This window comes from Medicago sativa, chromosome 1, assembly GCF_051527215.1.
Source record: "Medicago sativa cultivar Bolivia chromosome 1, Bolivia_mono, whole genome shotgun sequence".
Lineage (NCBI taxonomy): Eukaryota > Viridiplantae > Streptophyta > Magnoliopsida > Fabales > Fabaceae > Medicago > Medicago sativa.
Window position 1 is genome coordinate 85,357,944 of NC_140749.1, and position 21,650 is coordinate 85,379,593.

The 21,650-nt window shown below is 31.7% G+C and overlaps 1 protein-coding gene across 1 annotated transcript; it reads left to right on the forward strand.

The window, feature by feature from the left end:
- The first annotated feature begins 16,001 nt into the window (after positions 1-16,001).
- LOC146958484 (uncharacterized) lies at positions 16,002-18,198 on the forward strand. The gene is made up of 3 exons (XM_085752197.1): positions 16,002-16,553; positions 16,665-17,146; positions 17,302-18,198. Exons 1-3 carry the CDS (start codon positions 16,116-16,118, stop codon positions 18,110-18,112), a joined length of 1,731 nt encoding a protein of 576 aa, XP_085608323.1. The 5' UTR covers positions 16,002-16,115; the 3' UTR covers positions 18,113-18,198.
- Positions 18,199-21,650: the final 3,452 nt, after the last annotated feature.

Consider the following 21,650-nt stretch of genomic DNA (forward strand, 5'->3'; position numbering starts at 1 on the left):
GATTTTATGCGATTTATCTGCAGAAAATAGAAATAATTTTTTATGTTAATATATGAGAAAGTTGATATGATAAAATCGTATAAACTCATTAATATTGTCAAAATATAAACATTAATATAGTGTTTCTATTGAATAACTTTTTATTTTATATGCAGAACACCGTTCAATATTTGCACCGCTCCCGTTGCAGATTTTATGTGTTTATATAAGCATAAATAAATTTTTATGTACATATATGAGAAAATCGAAATGATAAAATTTTGAAAACTCGTGACTATTTTCAAAATATCAACATCGATGTAATGTTTCTATTAAATAACTTTTTATTTTATATTTAAAACACCGATAAATATTTGCACCGCACTCGTTGAAGATTTTATATACTTATATACTAGCAACAGACCCGTGCTAAGCACGGGGCCCGTGCTACGCACGGGCTGTGCGTTGAAGTGCGGGTTATGCGTCGAAGCACATTTGCAATGTTATATGCATTGAAAAATAAGAAAAAAATAAACGATAAAGTTGACGTTAATGATAAAAACATTGAAATAATTTTATTAAATATTATAGCGTAGAATAATAAAAATATGTCAAAATATTAAATATAGTAAAGATCTCGTGTTTTTTATATATTGTAAATTGAGAATATATGAAAAAACTAATGATAAAGCCGACGTTAATGATAAAAGGGAAAATTATTTTGACTTTCGTTGAGATTTTCTTAAATAACACAGACACCCCATCTAATTTTTGAAACACACCAATCTCCCTTCATTTTATCCATTTCAATCACTTTGTAAATATACAATTTAATCCGTCAGTTTGGTTTGTTTGTATCAGCTTTCTCTTTTCACAAATAAGTTAAATGAAGTGTTTTTCTCGCAATGGAGAAACAATAACAACATTTGTTTTTACCACCAAATAGAATCTAACATCGACAATTACAGAAGAGGTCAAAAGAGAATATAGAAATGAGAAATTTTTTGGTGGATGGACATTATGGTTGATCAATGAAAAGTAAATAATCTTCGATATATCCGTTTTATTACATTAGAGTTTAAAAATTAAACCACCTTGACCTAGGAACAATAAGCTGGGGAAAATTACCTACATGAAAAATGGAAAGAAAAATGGTCGAAAATTAAATGAGTTTCATACTTGTATGAAGAAGTTAATTGCTCAAAATAAATGGAATTAACAAAGTTTAAACCATGTTATATTATAAGAAAAGTGTTTGTCAATTTGATTAAAAAAAAAGGATATTAATATTTAGTTAAAAAATAGAGCGGGTGTTTGTGTTATTTAAGAAGATCTTAAATAACAACCGCTCAGCTTTTCATCTTATATGGTTATCTTGTGTGTGGGTGATTTGGCTTGAAAGGAATGCTCGGGTTTTTCACCAAACAGAAGCTTCGATTAATCAATTGCTAGATAAAGTTAAGCTTCAATCTTACTGGAGGCTGAAAGCAAATCGTCCTAGTTTTGTTTTCTCCTACCATTCTTGGTGGTTAAATCCTTTACCTTGCTTGAGAATAATTATGTAACAGGGTAGCTCTCTTTTTTGGGTTTTCCTGTTTTTGTTCCCCGTATTTTTTTATTGTATTTGATACTCTTTCAGCTGGGTTTTTGGCACTCCTTGTGCTGAAATCTTTAGGCGTTCAGTAATATATTCCATTTTAGCTTCTTCAAAAAAAAAAGATCTTAAGGGAGGTTAGTGTAATTATATGTAAAAATATTTAAAAGTGTAAAGATTTCATTATTGATAAAGATGTCGTTATGAGTCTTGTTTATAAATTGTACAACTGTATTATTTACTGTGTTGACGGTCGATCCATTAATTGTTTTTCGCAGAGGTTCAAGTTTCATATTTTTTTGTAACCTGGTTTCGCGCACGTATATGGGTTTGCTAGGTTGCGCCCGTGATTAGTGAATTTTTGTTAGGATAGATTTGGGTCGATCCTCTTTGTCTGATTTATTATGTTGTATCCCCATTTTGGGTTGTACCTGAGTCAGGTCTAATGCCCTCAGACTCTTTATCTATTTCTTTTTATTTAATATAAGTTTTCTTTAGAAGAGAAGCAATCTTTTTTTTTTTTAAATGTCTAATTTTTTAAAAATAGATATATGCCTTGTAATAAATATTTTGTAACTTTCTTGAAGTTATGTTATTTTTTTTAAGAATGAAGTTTTGTTATTTTGTGATTATCAATCAGAAATTATTGAATTTTTTTTATTTTCTTAATGAAAATATTTTTTCAATGTTTTGTTAGTATCGAAGTTAACCGTCTCAACCATATTTTGTTATTTTATTGATAAATGAAATGTATTTATTAATATTTTTTATTAAAATTTATATTTTTGAATATTTTTTTTGTTTAAATATGTAAACAATTGTCATTTTTTCATTGGATTACCTACAAAAGAAAAACTCATAGGAAGGTAGTTCTATTGCATCCTAAAAACTAAAAAATCATAGGATATGTAAACAATTGTCATTTTTTCATTGGATTACCTGCAAAAGAAAAACTCATAGGAAGGTAGTTCTATTGCATCCTAAAAACTAAAAAATCATAGGAAGTTAGTTATGTTGCATCAATAGACTCAGTGTCAGATAAAAGCACATGAACGTCATAAAAAAATAAAAATTGGTCAAATCACAAAACTTATTTTTAATAAATGTAAATTGAATATATAATTTGCTTTCAATAAAATAAAAATATATTTTGATATTGAATAGAAAGTTATATATATTTTGATATTCAATCATTTAGAGATTATTTTTGAAAAAGTGGAATCAGTTTTGTGTTTGTTTATCATAATAACAATCACTTCTTTGAAAAAAAAAAATTGTTTGGATACAACTATATAAAATGGATTTTGTGGTACAAAATTATCTTCTTGTTTGAAGTTTTTTTTAAATTTATAGAAAACCCCGTAGAGCTTATTCGTTACGAATTAAAATAAAAATAATTTTGACATTCAATAATTTCGTGATTTTTTTAAATTTCAATAAAAATATCATAATATATTTTGTGTTTGTTTATGGTAATATAAAATCATTTTAAAAAAATAATATACTGTAGTTTGTTTATATACATCAATATAAGTCCTCGTGAACTTAGCTCAGTTGGTAGGGACAATGCATAATATATGCAAGGTCTGAGGTTCAAACCCCGGCCACCACAAAAAAAAGATACATCAATATAAAAGAAACTTTTTGTTGCAAAATCACATCAATCTTTTGAAATTTATGTTCTCTCTCAGCTAAATAGGTTCTTTTGTTACAAAAGACACAAAAAAATAAATATAAGTTGAGGTGTCAAAATATTCAGATGTGGCAAAATTGTGTTTTTACTGATCATTAACTTTCATAATTAGAGAAAGATAATAGATTGTATTTGTTTTTTAAACTCTTTAGATATTTAAAAGTTGAATTATAAGAAAATTTGTTTTGATTGGGATTAAGATTAAGTTTGTTTGCAGATTAAGTTAGTGTGTTTTATTGAGTGAATTTGTCTTAATTTGTTTTTAAAAGAGAAAAAATCGGGGGAAGTTGAAATAAAAGACGCAAAAGGATATAATTTTGATGACGTGTCATAAGATTAAGAATGGGTAAGATTGTATTTTTGGTAGACATTAAGTATCATGATTATTTTTTTTTTTTTTTTTACGTTTAAGTATCGTGATTAGAAAATAGAAGATTGTAATTTTTTTAACTCTTTAGATATTTAAAAGTTGAATTATAGGAAAATTTGTTTTGATTGGGATTAAGATTAAGTTTGTTTTTTCTTTAAAAAAGATTTAGTTAGTGTGTTTTATCGAGTGAGTTTGTTTTAATTTGTTTTTGAGAGAGAAAAAATAGGGGAAAGTTGAAGCAAAAGACACAAAAGGATATAATTTTGATGACGTGTCAAAAAATTAAGAAGGGGTAAGATTGTATTTTTGGTAGACATTAAGTTTTATAATTAGAGAATAGATGTAGAAGATTTTTTTTTTTTAACAATATTTAATAGTCAATATGATAAAATTTAGAAAACTCGTGACTATTTTTAAAATATCAACATCACTGTATTGTTTCTCCAAAATACCGTTAAATATTTACACAGCACTCATTGTAGACTTTATGTGCTTATATTTCCAAAATTAAATTTTATGTATACCGATATGAGAAAGTTGATATGCTTAAATTTTGAAAACTGATGGTTATTTTTAAAAAAATTAACATTATTGTATCGTTTCTATTAATTTTTTAAATGTGCAAATTATTAAGATTAAGATATTAAAATAGATGAGAACAAAATGACGATATAGAGAATTAGTTAGGCTTGGAAGTGATAAATCTGAAAAATGAAGATACATAGAGAATTAGTTAGGCTAGAAAGATAAACAAAAATATATATAATAATTTTTTCAAAATGAATAAATTTGTATTTTATTTTATAAAATGACGATTAAACCCATAAAATTAAGAAGATTGTGAGGATTATTATGAAATTTTACTCGAGTAAGATTTTCTAATTATCTTATTATAGTATTAGTAGCAGTAGATTAGTAGTAGAAGTAGATATTTAAATTTGTTGTGTGGAATTGAAAAAATAGTTGTCTGTAATTATCATGATAATATATTGGCTTTTAAGAAGGACACTTATGAAATTTTGTTGGATTTCGATTTTGATATATTTTTTTTAATAAATATATTGTTTTTTCAATAATTTTTTTATATATTGTTAGTAGATTAAAAAAACAAATAATATTTAAAATTTTAAAGTATTCCAAAGACTTATTAATTTTGCAACAAAAATAGGAATATTGGTGGAAATTTGTTATATCAACTTATCCGTGGAAGTACAAATTAGGAACAATTTTTTTTTGTAGAGAAAAAATTGGCTACACATTTTTGTTTTTAATTAAAAAACAAATCATGTTTTAAAAGTATTCCAAAAACTTATTAATTTTGCATCCTAAAAAATAAATATTTATGAGTTGAATTTGATGTGAAATTTTAATTGTTACAAGCCCTATAGTGTAAATTAATTAAGATTGTATACCTAAATATAATTAAATAAAAATTAAAAGTTACCTTATTAAAATTGATTTTTTTTATAGAAAAGTTGACTCATTTATTTGATATTGAATGTTACATTTGTATATTACATTTTGATTGGTTGATATCTTGAAAGGATAAATACCACCTAAACAAAAGAGGGTAATCTAGACCTCACCCTATGATTGTTATTTTTCGTGCACTTTCTTTGTTACCAATACGGAATATTACCGAAAGGACCGATAAAATTACCAATACGGAATATTACCGAAAGGACCGATAAAATCAAAAAGTGTGTCTACATCATTGAATTATGTGCTTTTAGCTGTTTTTTTTTTTAATTATTATTTACATTTCATGATATTATTTTAGTTATTGTGGAACTCCTGGTTGATCTGAATCAGAGGATGCTAAAATAGTTGTTGAGGATTTTGTGGAAAAAAATGCTGCAACTGATAAAAAATTCACCTCTGAAGATAATTTATTGGATTGGATTTGTTGTTAAGCAGCCAAGTCTCATAATTGTTTATATGGAAGACATGAAATGATGAATCTTTTTCGGATAATAGATTTCTTCTATGAAAAATTCTTAATCAAATTAAATTATTTGTCAAGCAGATGCACATGAGAATTTTTCATAGAGGAAATCTATTATTCGAAAAAGATTCATCATTTCTTGTCTTCCAAATAAACAATTATGAGACTTTGCAAAAATCATTTTGTTAATCTCAATTGTACAAATATCAAAAAATAATTGTACAAATATCATTTCTCATAAGCAAAATGACACACATTATTAAAAATCTCAATTGTTCTCGGTGTTGTCTAATCTCATGACTTCTTTGAGCAAATATTCGAGTGCTTTCTCCTTTTTCTTCTTGATTTGTACACCTTTAATATAACATCGTTTATAAGGTGTAAATGATATATTATTTGCGTAGATAAGTTAAAAATATTGTTATCTAAATAATACAGTAATTAAGTGAACCTCTCTAACTTGTCAAAAAAAAAAAAGTTGAACCTCTCCAACATCCTAAAAAAAGAAGTACCGCTAACATCTTTCCAAAAAAAAAAGTGTACCTTTACTCCTCATAAACAAAAGTGTACCTCTAATATTTTTTATGCCATAATAAAGCTAAATATCATAACATTCTTAATTATAAAATAAACGACATATTTTATTTAACAACAAAATTGATTGTCCGCATTTTATTTAGTAGCAATTCATATAAAACTCAAGTGAATGGATGATATATAGAGTAATTACAATGTTTGACCAAATTAGAATTTTTAATCAACATTGAAGTAAACTAAAAATATCTACTTTAGATTATAGAAAGAAAATTAGAAAGAAAAAAAAATTTGTATCAATTGTGAATTGTCATCAATGATCATATGAGTTAAAAAACACATGAGTTAAATACAAAGAAGGTCATATAAATATATTGAGATTTAGATAAATGTGATGAACAAAACATGCAAAGGCCAATCAAAGTAAGTTAAAAATGTAAATCATTAGATGCTAAAATCAAATCTAAATTATATATGATTTGTCAAAAAAAATTGTATGATTTGAAAACAATATCACGCTACCTTGAAAAAAAATTACTAACTACAAAAATTACTTTTTAGTGGCGAGATATTCAATTACGGTGGCGAGGTAAACAGAAGCAATGACACCGACACACTCAATATATTCGTCGGACCGAGCGATCCATGCAACACGAACGACTTGAATAAATCAATTTGATTTTTGGAAGTGGTTGAAAAACGAGTGTGTAATGACCATGCTGCTAAACAAAGAAAATATATGCTTCTTTCTTTTATCAAAAAGAAATGATAAAAACAAAACCAAACTCCAATCTCAAGCGAACAACTCCAAGAGCATTAATATGTTAAACAAACAAACTGAAAAATGAGTGTGTAATGAAAACGTTGCACAATATTACAAACTGCGAGGAGGGAAAATATTTTACAATGCAATTAAATAAATCAAAGAAAATGTACAAATTAAGAAGAAAAGGAGAAAGCAAGCTTGTCTCAACCATTAGATCATTAAAGCTCTTGCTTTATGCCCCAAATTTATTTATTTTTAACTAGTTTATATGTATATATAATTATCAGTAATGAAATAGCAATTTTTTTATATTTGTAGTTTCCACAAAAATTTAAAATTTGTGATTCAAACTCCTTTTTTTTGAACAAATCAAAATGTGATTCAAACTCCTTAAATGTGATTAATATTGAATTAATACGTATGAGTCTCTTGCAATACATTGTAATTTTCCACGACTAACTTTTGTAGTTTCCTTTATTAATGTTGCAATTCACACTACTTTTTTTAATGTTTGTGCACTGTCTTTCTTTTCGTCTTTTACTCTTGGTCTCACAATTATCTTTTGGTTTGACTTTATTATCTTTTGAAAAAGAAATGTTAAAATAGACTATGATAACTTAATAGACGTTTTTGCATCTCAAAAAGTCTGAAAAATAAAATTTACATAAAATATTAATTTTATTAAAAAGGTCTCATTCTTATAGTTCACTTTAGATCTCAATATTGGTTGAGATAGTGCTGAGAGAAAACCATAAAACACTTACAAAACACACTTATTCATTTTCATTTATAATAATAATAATAGAGATACACTTATTCATCTTCATTTCTACATTGATCAACCTATTTTTGTTACTAATCATCATAACTAATGCTTCTAAGACAAAATCAATAGCAACACACACTCACTGCAAATGAAGTGCTAATAATTTTTACTTAAAATCCGCACAATTATCTTCGACAGAAAGCCAATATGGGTGAGATAGATTTCAAGTTCTTAAGTAACAGTAGATGACAACTGTACACAATTCATACTAACGAATATACTCAACAAAAAGGAGGCAGAAAACTACAATTTTACCTCTGGTTTGATCCAAATGCTAATTTTTCGAATTACATCATTAATTGGAATCTCGCACAAATTTAGAACATACTACATTTATACTTGTGAAGTAGCCATGTGTCAATTAATATGTAACAAAACAATGAAATCAACTTGTAACGGTGGATTTGGAGACCATAAGAGTGGAATGACAAAATCTGGATGACATGATAAAAAATAGAGGCCAAAATTGAGATGAAAAAATGATTGTCCAAATAAAAACTTATTGCAAATCAATTAATTGTTTATTTTTTATGGGATCATTGTTATAAAACTAAATTCATCCAACATTTAGTTTAACAAATGACGGTCTAATCACACAGTTCATTTAATTTCCTATGCTCTGAAATTCTCGAGTAAAAAAGAATCTTAAATATATGTTTTACTGTTACATAGTACTACCTCCGTCCCTAATTATAGGGTCCTTTTGAAAAAATAACGGGAATTAAGATAGTGGATATTTGTATTAAATATGTTTGTAATTACTATTGTTTTTACAATTTTATCCTTTAAGAGAGGGTTGGTTTATGTTTTCAACATGTTATTTATTGTTGATTTAAGAAAAAGATGTATATTAAATAGGGGCATGTATGTAAAGAAATAATTAATGTAGTTGGAAATAGCAAAGGGGTCTTATAAAAAGGGACAAAAAAAAATCTCAAAAGGGTCTTATAATTAGGGACGGAGGTAGTAGTATAAAACATCGAATGAGACTAAAAATGGACAGTCAATTGATTTGAGGAGATTTTGTGCACGCACATACGGACAAAACAACATCAAATGTTGATTGGCTGGATTGGCCTCCTTTAGTTGTCCGTAAGACATATATAGTTGAACTGATACCACCAAAATTATTGACTTAAGTTTTTTTGTTTGTTTTTGTGGATAGTTGGTTTTGTTTTTGTAACATGATATTTATTTGTGTGAGTTTTCATAGGTGTTTTTTTTTTAATTACATGCGAAAATAAGAAGGAAAAAAAAAATGAGTAGAAAAGAAACCAGTCCTTTAAAAAGGACATCTTTAAAGCATCCCCTAAACATATTACTCCCTCCGTTTCAAAATGAGTGTTGCTTTAGCCAAAAAAAATTGTTTCAAAATGAGTGTCGCTTTCAGTTTCCAATGCAATAATAACTTTTTCTTTTCAATTGTACCCTCCAATTAATGTTCTGCACACTACTTCCAAAGTATTGAAGTGAAAGAAATAGTCACAAGAAAGGGGGGTTTGAATTGTGACCCTTTTTAAATTTAATCCTGAAACTTAACAAGTTTATGCACTCAAGAAAATTCTTGGTAAATGTCAGATAAAAGAAGATTATAAAATATTTAGATATTTAAACAGTTGTGTTTGTCAAGGACTAGAATATTCTGGATAGAGTAAGGTTAAATAATTAAGCAGTTTTACTAAGAACCAGAATGTTCTAGATAATAATTATATAATTAATAAATAGACTGAAATAATAAAACAATATTAATAATTACCAAGGACCAGAGAACTCTGGAAGAATATAAATGTTAAGCAGTTATATTAGGACCAGAATGTTCTGGATAACAGTTATAAGATTAATTATTTAAACTGAATGATAAAATAATATTATGGTTAATTAAGGACCAGATAACTCTGGATAAATATAAAGCAGTTATATTTAATTATTAAGCTGAATGATAAAACATTTTTAATGTTTATTTAAAGACCAGGGAACTCTGGATTAATTTGGTTGTGATTAATTAGGACCAGAATATTCTGGAGATAAATAAATATTAATGCGTGTGATAGTGTGTGCATCTCGTGTAAAAATAAAAGAGAGAGAGAGAAAGAGAGAGAGAGAGAGAGAGAGAGAGAGGGGGAGAGAGAAAGAAGAATAACACAGGAGAGTTATCCTGGTTCACCAAACCCGGCTACTTCCAGTCCCCACACTTCGTGTGAGATTATCCACTATAGTATACAGTTGGTAGAAACTTCTAACCAACACTATAAGGTCTTGATCACACCAGATCAGTCCGTAACCCCTGTATTATCAACCTCAGCAGGCTTCTACAATTCTTTGCTTTCGCACAAGAAAGGTTGGAACTTTTCTATCTCAAACTATTAAGCTCAATAGAATTGAGACCTAGCTCTTTACACTTTGTATGATGGATGGTTTTAGATCGCGACGTCTCAAAAACAAAAGAGACTTTTACAAACACAAACTCAAATGGATATCTCAAATAAAAGAGATGGAGAGAATAAATATAGTGATGTTTATGGAGTTTGCTTAGTGTTTGTTGAAGAGAATGATCAAGATAATGTTCTTCCTTTGAGAGAGATGGTTTATCAAAGCTTTACATTTCAAACTCTTGCATTTAACCTTCATAGACGTCCTCTATTTATAGGAGATGTATGTCTTGGAGATCAAGCTAAAAAAGAGCTGTTGGAACTCAATTCAAACTGAAAAAATTGGCTCCACTTGATGCTTGGAGAGAAAGCATGAAAACTGTTCACTGAGAACGTTCTTCAGAACGTTCTTTCTGTGTAAGTCTTTCTTGAAATGTTTGATAGATTCCAACCAGTCTTGTGCAAAAGATTTCCACACGTTTTTGACAGTTGGTGTGCTGTAACCTTGCTGTATAAACTTGCAGCCCACTTGTTGATGTCACCTTGATGTCATACCATGATGTCACTCAATGATGTATCATGCTTTATTCCCAAGGAACACTTTGTGAAGATCTTTTTCCACTTGATTCCTTGTTGGGTCGAAAATTGCAAAAGGCTTCTGCTGATTTTATTCCACAAGAAGTTCCAAGGCCCATGTGCAAATACACTCTAGATTTGCTACACCTTTAAATGCCATTTTAAGGAATCTTGATCTCTTATGATTTTGATCCTTCTTTTGGTGGGACAAAGAGAATAACATTTATTCTTGATCTTTGATTTTGCACATTCTTGACATTTATCAAAAGATCATATTTGTCCTTTGTTTTGATGAAGATGCTTTGTTATCTTTGTGAAGTCAGAACGTTCTCGAGAACATTCTCACTGAAACATTCTCACAAAACACATTAGTAGATAACAAGATAATAAATGTAAATATGTGTTATCTTTTAAAAACATCAAGTGAGGATGTTCTCTTCACTATGTATGACCAGAATGTTGTTTGTAAGAACATGAGAAACCTTTCTCAAAGTAAAAATTCTTTTGAATGATTATTATTCTCCCAAATCATATCTTGAAAAATGATGGAAGATTCTTAGATCATCATAAGTCTTATGATAGAATCTTCATGCATATGATCATGAATTTTCTTCTTTGATAATTCTCCAATTGATGAATGACTTAATGAATAATTCATTCATGGATTGCCTTTTCTTCAAAGTTAATTCTAATCATTTCGATGAAGGAATAAGAATAATTTCGAGTGTAATACTCATCTTCATCATGAGAACATTCTTTTCATCAAAGTTGATAATGTTCTCTTTTATATGAGAAGACAATATCTTCTTGGTCAATTAACCTTGAATTATTTTGTCTGGTGATGTGATTTTTCTCCTAATTTCTCTTAGTGATTTCACACAATGTTTCTTGCCCATTGAGTATCTTTGAGATGTTTTAGTTTAGGCATGCATGTAATCATGAAGGTACATCCATTCATTCTCTTGAATGAAACTTTTGTGCATTTTTCTTAAACTCTTTTTAGAAACTATTTGAAGATCATTTCTTTCAAATATTAACCCTTTATTCCTCGAATCTTTAAGGCTTTGTTGAAAACCATGTGGTGACGAGGATGAGTCAAATAATCATAAAATTCATCTACAATCAACACTCTTTTGATTCAAACAATATTCTTTTTATATCATGTTTGAGCTTGTGATGCTACTGTTTTGTTATTCTTTCATCCAGTATATATATGCACTTGTAAGAGACTTATTTCTTGTCTACTTCTCTGAAAAGACTAAAGTGCAAACATCAGTAGATCACTATTCATAAAACTTAGCGTTTTATTCCATAAAGTTTGTTATTATTAAAACATTCATCAAAAATATTTTTGGTTCAACAAGTATTACTTTTAAAACTAACCAATAGTTAATAAGGATAATTTGGTAAAATAACCATTCTCATTCTCTTAATCATTGCATTTCTTAATATGTGTGTAAACACCTAAAACGACACTCATTTTGAAACGGAGGGAGTAGTAGAGAGACACAACATAGGCAACTATTCTTTGCAGATTGTGCCGTTGGTAATTATTCGTAATGATATATAGTATTTCATTATTATGCCAATCTTTGATTTTTTTTATTTTTTTTTTTGGGCAAAGATTGGAACGTTGCATCATATTCTTCGTGAATAATGGAAAAGTGTGGATATTTTAGCAAAATTGGAAGCAAATGACATCGATCTTTGATTGTTGTCCATATGAACCCCTTTCATGAAATGTGTCTATGAACCCCTTTTATAATAGTAGAACATTGAGAACAAAATTTATATTTAATTCTATTAAAAATTATTAATAAAACTATACTAAAAATAGAACGGTACACCTGATTCATATTAGATAGACCTATTTGCGATAGTGTTTGTAATTTTTTTTTGTCAAGTTGTTTATTGGTTATAATTCATCTTGATGTTTGAGATTCGAACGTCGGCTCCTGCATATATATGCAATGTGTCTACCAAATGACTTAAACTCACCAGTACATGTTTGTCATTATCTCTATTGATTTCATTTTTTATATCATTAATCATTATTAATACCAACACTTTTTTTTTAACTATTGTATGGTGCAATATCATCATCATAGTTTCTTCTAAGTTTGTGTTTGAATTAATTCATCCATGAAAAGTTACAATTTTTAAGAAGAACTTTGCTATTCATTGTGATCACATCTAGCAAGAGGGATAAATCTATGCGGTTTCGTGGGGAAATGTCACAGAAAAATACCATGTACTATCATATATGTAAGCTAGTTTATGGCTTTTTGATAAAAGAAATCGAACTCTGGCAGACATTATTCGGTTGCTTTTCATATATGATAGATACCCGATGTCGGTGGGGGACGCTGGTCGTTTGATCTTTCTTGACCTAGCCATCGTTTTCTTGTGCTTCTTTGTTTTTACCCAGTTTTCGGGTGGCCCTCCATCTAAAACTTGAACATTATTGCACAGAAACAAATATATGTATCTCCATGTGGTTATGTTGGACAAGAAACAATAAGTGGTACAGTTTTTTTCCGGTAGTTCTTGTGTTAATGTTATAACTTAATTATGGTGAACATGTATCCTTCTTCGAAAAGAAAAAAAATAAGTATCCACAAGTTTGGTTGGATATACTTAGCATCAAATTATTAAATGACATGTGATATTTTTATGTTAGTTCATGTTAAAAAAATTCAAGTTTTGAATTAATTTTATTTAAAGGATATTAGTATTCAATCAAACGGCAAAGTTTCTAAGAATTTATGTTATGATAATTTTATTTTATTATTGATGTGGAGTAAGTTATACTAGTATACATCCTTTGATCATTATTATAAGTAAAAAATCACTTTTTAAATTCATTTAATAAATTTAGTAAAAAAAATCATTTAATAAATAATGTATGCAATCTATATAACAGACCACATGCTCAATACTAAATATAGTTACTTTTCTTACAATCAAAATTCAAATATTAATTAGTCGTACTTGAAAGCCTATCAATATCATTTCTAATAGATCCCATATGACATGTTGGTTAATTACTTATTTGTTTAGTTTATTAAGGCTTAATTAGTCGTTTAGTCCCACAACTTAGTTGTTGTTTTCATTTTGGTCCCATAAGTATAAAATTTTCCAATTTAGTCCCTCATGTACACCTCTGTCACGACTACTGGTCCATTCTGTCAAATATTGGCTTCTGCCGTTAGTGTGTGCACACGTGGACAATCCCACGTGGCACGTATATAAGTGTTTTGTGTAGTGTAGAGAGAGAAGATCCAGTTTTAGAAAGAGGAAAAGATAGATAGAGAGAAGAACGAAAGAAGAAGAAACGTGAAAACGAAAACCGAGTGCGAATCTGAGCAATCTGAGGAAGAAGACGACCGATTCGAGCTGGAAGGACACTCCAATGGCTGAGGACGACGATTTCGATATTGATGCTTGGGTTGAGGTAAGATTTCTTCAACATTTTGAAATTAGGGTTTCAACATTTCGAAATCTGGTTTTGGGTGTCTGGTTTTAAGGTTTTCTGGTTTAGGGTTATTTCGTTTTCTGGTATTCTGGACTAGGGTTAGTTTGATTTGTGAAAAACAAAGTAAAAATCAATTTTTTAAGGATGTAGAACCCTTTTCGTTATCTTCTTCGTTGTATCAGTTTTTGTAAATCATAAAATAGCCAAAACTGGTTTGAAAATGTTGTTTTATGTATCTTCTTCGTTGTTTATGTTAGTTAAACACAACACACCATTGTTTATTGTAGGGTGACGATGGGAGGTTTGTGCTTATACTACACCACGGGGTGGTTTTGTTGAGTTCAACCATGCAGCATATAATGGCATTTAGACTGTTTTGGAGTGTGAAGAAGACTACTGGGCATACTTCTCAGTGTTATCAACTGTAAAGCGTTTAGGTTACCACATGGTAAATGCTCTTTGGTACTATGAACCTTACCTGGTGGATGAGTTGGTTCGTTTGAGGGATGACCAGGGTTGTAGAAGGATGAAAGCAATTGCTGAAATGCATGGAAGGGTTCATTTATATGTAGAACATAGTGTATGTGCACCTGAACATGCCCCCAACTTAAACCCTTTGATTGAGTACCCTTTAGGGCATGTGGATCCTCATGGTGCAACTGATGTGGAAGAGGGGGATGCACATGTGGAAGAGGTGGAAAAGGTGGCTGGTGATGAGGCAGAAGTGGCAGAAGTGGCTGTTGAGGTGGAATATGATGTTACTGAGGTGGAAGAAGTTGAGGTGGACAAGGTGGGACCAGATATGGGAAGTGGATTTGCTGATGTGGACACTGAGGTTAATGAAGTGGGGACCACTGAGAAGGAGGAAACAAATGTTGTGGGGGCCAGTGAGGATAATGAAGTAATTGATGTGGGTCCCACTCATGTTAGCTTTGAAGAAAATCATATTGGGCCAAGTGGTGGAGTGAATGGGCTTGCTGGATCTGCTGGACTAGAGGGTGAATTAAGGACAGGGCTTGATGAGTTAATAGATGTTTATGGGTCAGAATGTGAAGCTGCTGAGAAGGAGGATAATGCACTTGATGTACTCTTTGGTGATTCAGAGGAAGAGATAGGTCAAGAAGACAATTTTGGTTATGAAGTAGGTGCATCTTCTCATCATCAGTTTGAAGATGGGGTTAATCTTGGTGAAGATGTGTTTGTAGGTGGGGCTGGGGTTAATCTTGATGCTACAACAGAAACTGAACCACCAACTGAAGGTAATTACTTAACTTCAATCAATTTATTAAGTTTATTTTGTAATGTTTTTTATTCTTTTAGTAATTAATTGAGTTTAACTTCAATGCATTTTTACTGGTTTTTGCCTTGTAGGGACTGCAACAACAGAAACTGAACCAGGGCAGAGTAAAGAAAAACACAAGGCTGGGTCAAGTAGAAAGGGAAAGGGTGCAGCTGGTAGTAAGCCAAAGAGGAAGAGAGGAAGACCAGCAAAGAAAAAACAAGTTGATGTTGAAAATGTGTTTGATGATGAAGTTTTACAAGAGCTGCTTAACAATGGTGACAATGGTCAGTCTAGTAGAACAGGCAAGGATAGAGGACTGAGTGACAATGAGGAATATGAAAGTGATGTGCTAGATAGTGGCTGTGACAGTGAAGATGAGGATGAGTTGCCTAAGAAAAAGTACCCAACATTCAAGCTACCTGACAACATGCATGATTACAAATGGGAAGTAGGAACCTTTTTCTGTCTAGAGAACAGTTCAAGGATGCCTGCAGAACATATGATGTTCATTCTGGAAGAGCATTAAAGTTCTTGAAGAATGATAAAAGGAGGGTTAGGGTGATCTGTAAGGGAAACAAGGGAAGCTGTGAGTGGGAGGCTTATTGTGCAAAAATCCCAGATGAAGAAACTTGGCAACTGAGGAAGGTAACTAAACATAACTGTTGGTCCAAGCAAGGCATTCAGAGCAAGAGGGATTGCCATTGATATGGTGGATGGGTCATTCAGGGAGCAGTATACCAGAATTTATGACTATTGTCATGAGTTGTTAAGGTCTAATCCCCACTCAACTGTCAGAGTTAGCACTCAACCATTTGTAGGAAGTGAAGAAGCATTGGAGACACCTGGAGCTGTTATGTGTCCACACTTTCAGAGGATGTACATTTGCTTGAAAGCTTGCAAAGATAGCTTCTTCCAGTGTAGGCGAATTATTGGATTGGATGGATGTTTCCTAAAGGGTTACTATGGAGGTCAACTGTTATCTGCAATTGGAAGAGACCCAAATGATCAAATGATGCCAATAGCCTTTGCTGTGGTTGAAGGAGAAACAAAAGAGTCTTGGGCATGGTTTTTGGACCTTCTTGTAAGGGATCTTGGTGGGGTCAGATTGTGTAAGACATACACTTTTATAAGTGATCAACAAAAGGTAATTACTTAACTTCAATCAATTTATTAAGTTTATCATGTAATGTTTTTGTTCTTTTAGTATTCAATTGACTTTAACTCAAATGCATTTTTACTGGTTTTTGCCTTGTAGGGACTGCTGCCAGCTCTTGAAGAATTATTGCCTGATGTGGATCAGAGATTTTGTGTCAGACATTTGTATAACAACTTTAGGAAGAGGTATCCTGGTAAAAAATTGAAGAAGTTAATGTGGAGAGCTGCTAAGGCAACATACTCAAATGCCTTTGATGATGCTATGCAAGAGATTAAAAAAATCAGTGAGCCTGCATTTGAATATCTGAAATTGATCCCTGCTAAGCATTGGAGTAAGTCCCAATTCACTAATGGGCCACAATGTGATACCTTAGTAAATAACATGTCTGAGGCGTTTAATTCAACAATTGTGATTCCAAGAGGAAAATCAGTGGTAACAATGTGTGAAGACATAAGGGTGTATATGATGGAAAGGTGGGAAGCAAATAGGCAGAAAATTGCAAGATATGAGGATGGAGTTCTTCCCAACATCAAGAAAAGGCTTATTAGGGAATCTGCATACACCAACAATTGGTTGGTTAGGTAAGTTTTCTATGGTTTATATAGTTCATTATGTTATTTATTACTGTTATGTCATGTATTTGTGTTATGTTTATAATTTTTCATTTCAAATTTGTATTTCTGTTATGTATTTCTGTGATGTCTTTGTAATTCTGAGTTGTATATTGGTTGGTTAGGCGTTCAACTGAGTTTGATTATGAAGTGAGACACATTGCTGTTGGATCAACTGAAAAGTTTTTTGTTAATCTGCAAAGAAGATCATGTGATTGTAGGAAATGGTACTTGACAGGTTTGCCTTGCTGTCATGCCATTGCCTGCATGAAGAGCCAAGATATGGACATCAATGAATATGTCCCAGACATCTTCAAGAAGGACCAGTATGCAGCATGTTATGCTCCTGTCATATATCCAGCCAATGGTCAAAGTTTATGGCAGAGGACAGAGTACAATGATCTTCAGCCACCACCAATAAGGAAGCAACCTGGTAGGCCAAAAAAGAAAAGGAAGAAAGAGTCAGGAGAGTTGATGAAAGATGAGTATGGAATGAGGAGAGCTAGGTGGGGTCTTAAGTGCAGCAGATGCAAGCAAAGTGGCCATAATAAGGCCACTTGTAAGCTTCCACCACCACCAACTGGTCAACCTGCAACTGCTCAATCTGCTCAAGCAACAAGCTCAACTAATGCAACTGCTCAACCTGCAACTGTTCAACCTGCAACTGCTCAACCTGCAACTACTGAACCTGCTCAGAGAAATAGTCAAGGTGCTCAAAGGAATAGCCAAGGCACTTATGCTCAGAGAAACACTCAAGGCCAAGGCACTTCTGCTCAGAGAAACACTCAAGGCACATCTGCAACAACTTCTCATAACACAAAAACCAGAAAGAGGAAGCAAAAAGAACAACCATCATCAACACAACCAGACACATATAAGGGAAAGAATAAGAAAGTTTCTGCAAGAAGGGATGGTGCAGCTTCAACCCAGCAGTGATTTGAAAGAGTCTAATATGACCTTATTTTGATGTAATTTTGATGAAATGTAATGCCTAAGTGCATTTAACATTATCTTGCTTTTAATATTTTGCTTGCTGTGTAATACTAACCTGAACTGCTGTTTTGGTGTGATGTAATGCCTAGGTGCATACATCTCCTTTTTTGATGTAATGGTTACCTGTGATGTAATGCCTAAGTGCATGCTTTTAATTAGGTGTAATGGTTACCTGTGATGTAATGCTTAAGTGCATGCTTGAATCGTTATTTAGGTGTAATGGTTATCTGTGATGTAATGCCTAAGTGCATGCTTGAATCCTTATTTAGGTGTAATGGTTACCTGTGAAGTATTTTTATGGTTAATTTCTCTTGCAATTCTTTCATTTATATACAACTTCATCAGTATACATTCATCAAGTATACCTTGCTAACATCATGCAACTTAAACAGGTTACGAATAAAGCAAGAAACATTCATCAATTATAATTTCGGAATAACAATTTTTCATTAATAATCAACAAGATACATTCTCATCACATGACATTACACAGACATCACATTACACAGAAATCACATTACACAGACATCACATTACACAGACAATTTATATACCAATTTACTTCAGTCACATTACACACACCTTGTTCTACTACAATCATAACATACTACTATTTCAAATACATCAAGTTCCATGTTCCACTCATTTTGCAGATCAACACTGTCCCTAACACAAGGCATACCCCAAAACATGTTAAACCGAAAATCAAAGATATTTTCAGCCAAAATCTTGTATTTTGCAACTCATTCTTCCGCTTCTTGTTTTTTTTCTCCACCTTTGCAAGCTTCTTTTCCAACTCATTCTTATCACTATCTTCATTATAATCTTCATCAAGAAGCTTAAAAAAACTGCAGCCTTTGTCAAATTGATTCTTGTAATTTCTGCACCCCAAAAATTTTCTTCCACAATTTGGGTTTGCACTATCCATAACAGTGCGAATAACACTTTCCTCCCCACACCTACACTCTGTAATTGTTCTTCTCCTTAGATTCGAAGCAACAAACCCAGCAGAATGACCCATTTGCCACGAATTTGTGTTAGGTTTTGACATCATGAAAGAGGAAAAAATTCGAATTCCAATTCGAACTTGACAGATTTTTAATTCGATTTCGAAACTTTATAAAAGGATGCGATTCAGACTACAATTTATGTTGAGGTTGGTGTTTGATTACAATTTGGGTGTTAGATTTGTCATGGATTTCTATTTGAAGGAGGAGGTAAGGATGAAGAAAGAGGACGAAGGAGATAAGGGGGAGGACGAAGAAGAGAAGGGGGGAAAACCCTAATTCTGGGTTCTGAAACACAAAACACTTATATACATGCCACGTGGGATTGTCCACGTGTGCACACACTAACGGCAGAAGCCAATATTTGACAGAATGGACAGTAGTCGTGACGGAGGTGTACATGAGGGACTAAATTGGAAAATTTTATACTTTACACTACAAGAAATGATGGTAATTCCGACCAAAAAATTCCGAGGAACCATCGTTTCTCGCTAAATAGAAGTAATTCCGAGGAACTTTTTCCTCGGTATGCACATGTCAGGAATCTCTGCTCTTCCTACTGCATAATCAGTATGACCCGCCTTTCTAGATTAAATACCGAGGAAAAAGTTCCTCGGAATGCAAGTTATGTATTGTTTAGCACGCTTTGTCAGTATTGGTAGACCCAGTTGAAGTCATAACAAACGCAAACACTCTATTCTTATATGACTGTCCTACTTGTGTTGTTTATCATCCCTCAAAAAACATAAACACTTCTTTATCGCTACAATTCTTTCTTAAATTTATCATCCCTCAAAAAACATAAACACTCTATATTCTATATCACTATAATTCTTTCTTAAATCCCTTAAAAAACATGTTTCACGAGAGAAAGATAGAGAGGCTCCAAAACACACCACAACAGCATCAATAAAGAAGGAGGAAACAATTTCCAGATTATGAAGTTCCTGTTTTGTGGCAAGAGTTTAGGTAAAATCAAAATTTTGAAGAAAACACGTGGTGTTGTATATTTCACTATTTCAATGTGTTGTGTCTATTATATCTCCCCCTGCATCTTTTCCAGGAAAATTACAGACTTTGTATTTTTATTTTCATTTCATAATTTCTCAGTCATTTTGCCTATTAGGTTCATTTTAATATTATACCACTGATGAGTTGATGACTAAGTTCTGTTTTAGTGTTCAGTCTTGTTGAGCACTTGACCACTTGTCCATAAGTACCAATATTTATTTGTCCACAAGTACTTGTTAAGAAATCACAAGGAGAAAGGAAAGAGGAGATTGAAGTTATAGTGAGATTTTCATCGATGAAAGTTGAATTTTGTGACACAAAAAACAAATACAAAGGAGGCTGGATTTACATCAAACAGGGACAGATCTGAAAAATATAACAGATCTAAGAAGTCTAGGCATAATAGAATGTTGATAAGAAATGGTGGAAGTTGTTCAAGTAGGTGAAGAAATTGGGTGAGGTTGCTGTTACACAAATGGCAGCGTTTCTGATTCTTCTATGGTATACAATGAACTTGTTAACCGGAGGCGTGTATGGGGTCGTGAGAGGCGGAAGAAGAGAAGAAAGATGATAACGTTTCTGATTCCGTGGAAACAGATAATGAACCAACGGACAATAATTCATATTATCTGGCGGTCCAAAATTTAATTAATTTTTAAACTAAATTACATTCCGAGGACAAAGTTCCTTGGAAATTATAGTCACTTTAGTGTCAGTCGCGTCAGTCTGTGGCTCAGCTGTCAAATCAATATTCCGAGGACATTCTTCCTCGGAAACAAAAGTTCCTCGGAAATTTCCTCGGTAATGGGATTGCAACCAACTATTTTTCCAGGAAATGAGTTCCTCGGAAAAAAGCGACATTCCGAGGAGAAATAGACGATTACCCAGGAGTTTTGTGCCTCGGAATTTCAGTGATTTCTTGTAGTGTTATGGGACCAAAATGAAAACAACAATTAAGTTGTGGGACTAAACGACTAATTAAGCCGTTTATTAATTACTTTTTGTTCTACAATAATTTAACAAATCCGAATGATAGTAAAATAAAAAAGGGAAAAGTGTCGTTATCTTTGGGGCATACTCCCTCCGGTCACTATTATAAGAAAAAAAAAAAAAACTACTTTTTAGATTCATTGAATGAATGAATGATGTATGTGGTATATATTAATGGCCACATACATCACTCATTCAATGAACCTAAAAATAGATTTTTGCTTATAATAGTGACCGGAGGAAGTATGTTTGTTGTTAGTCCCCGTTATTCATTAAAACAGTGCCGCAAACGAGTGAAGTTCATCCAACGATCCTCCTCGTATAAGTAATTACTACAACAGCTAATAAAAATTGTGTGCTTAAGACGTGTTCATAGTGTGGCCTCAGCCTCAAATCAGACGTATATTATGACCTACACCTCCCCATTACTTTACTACTAATAAAGTCTTTGTCCTCCGCGACTTTCCCACGCT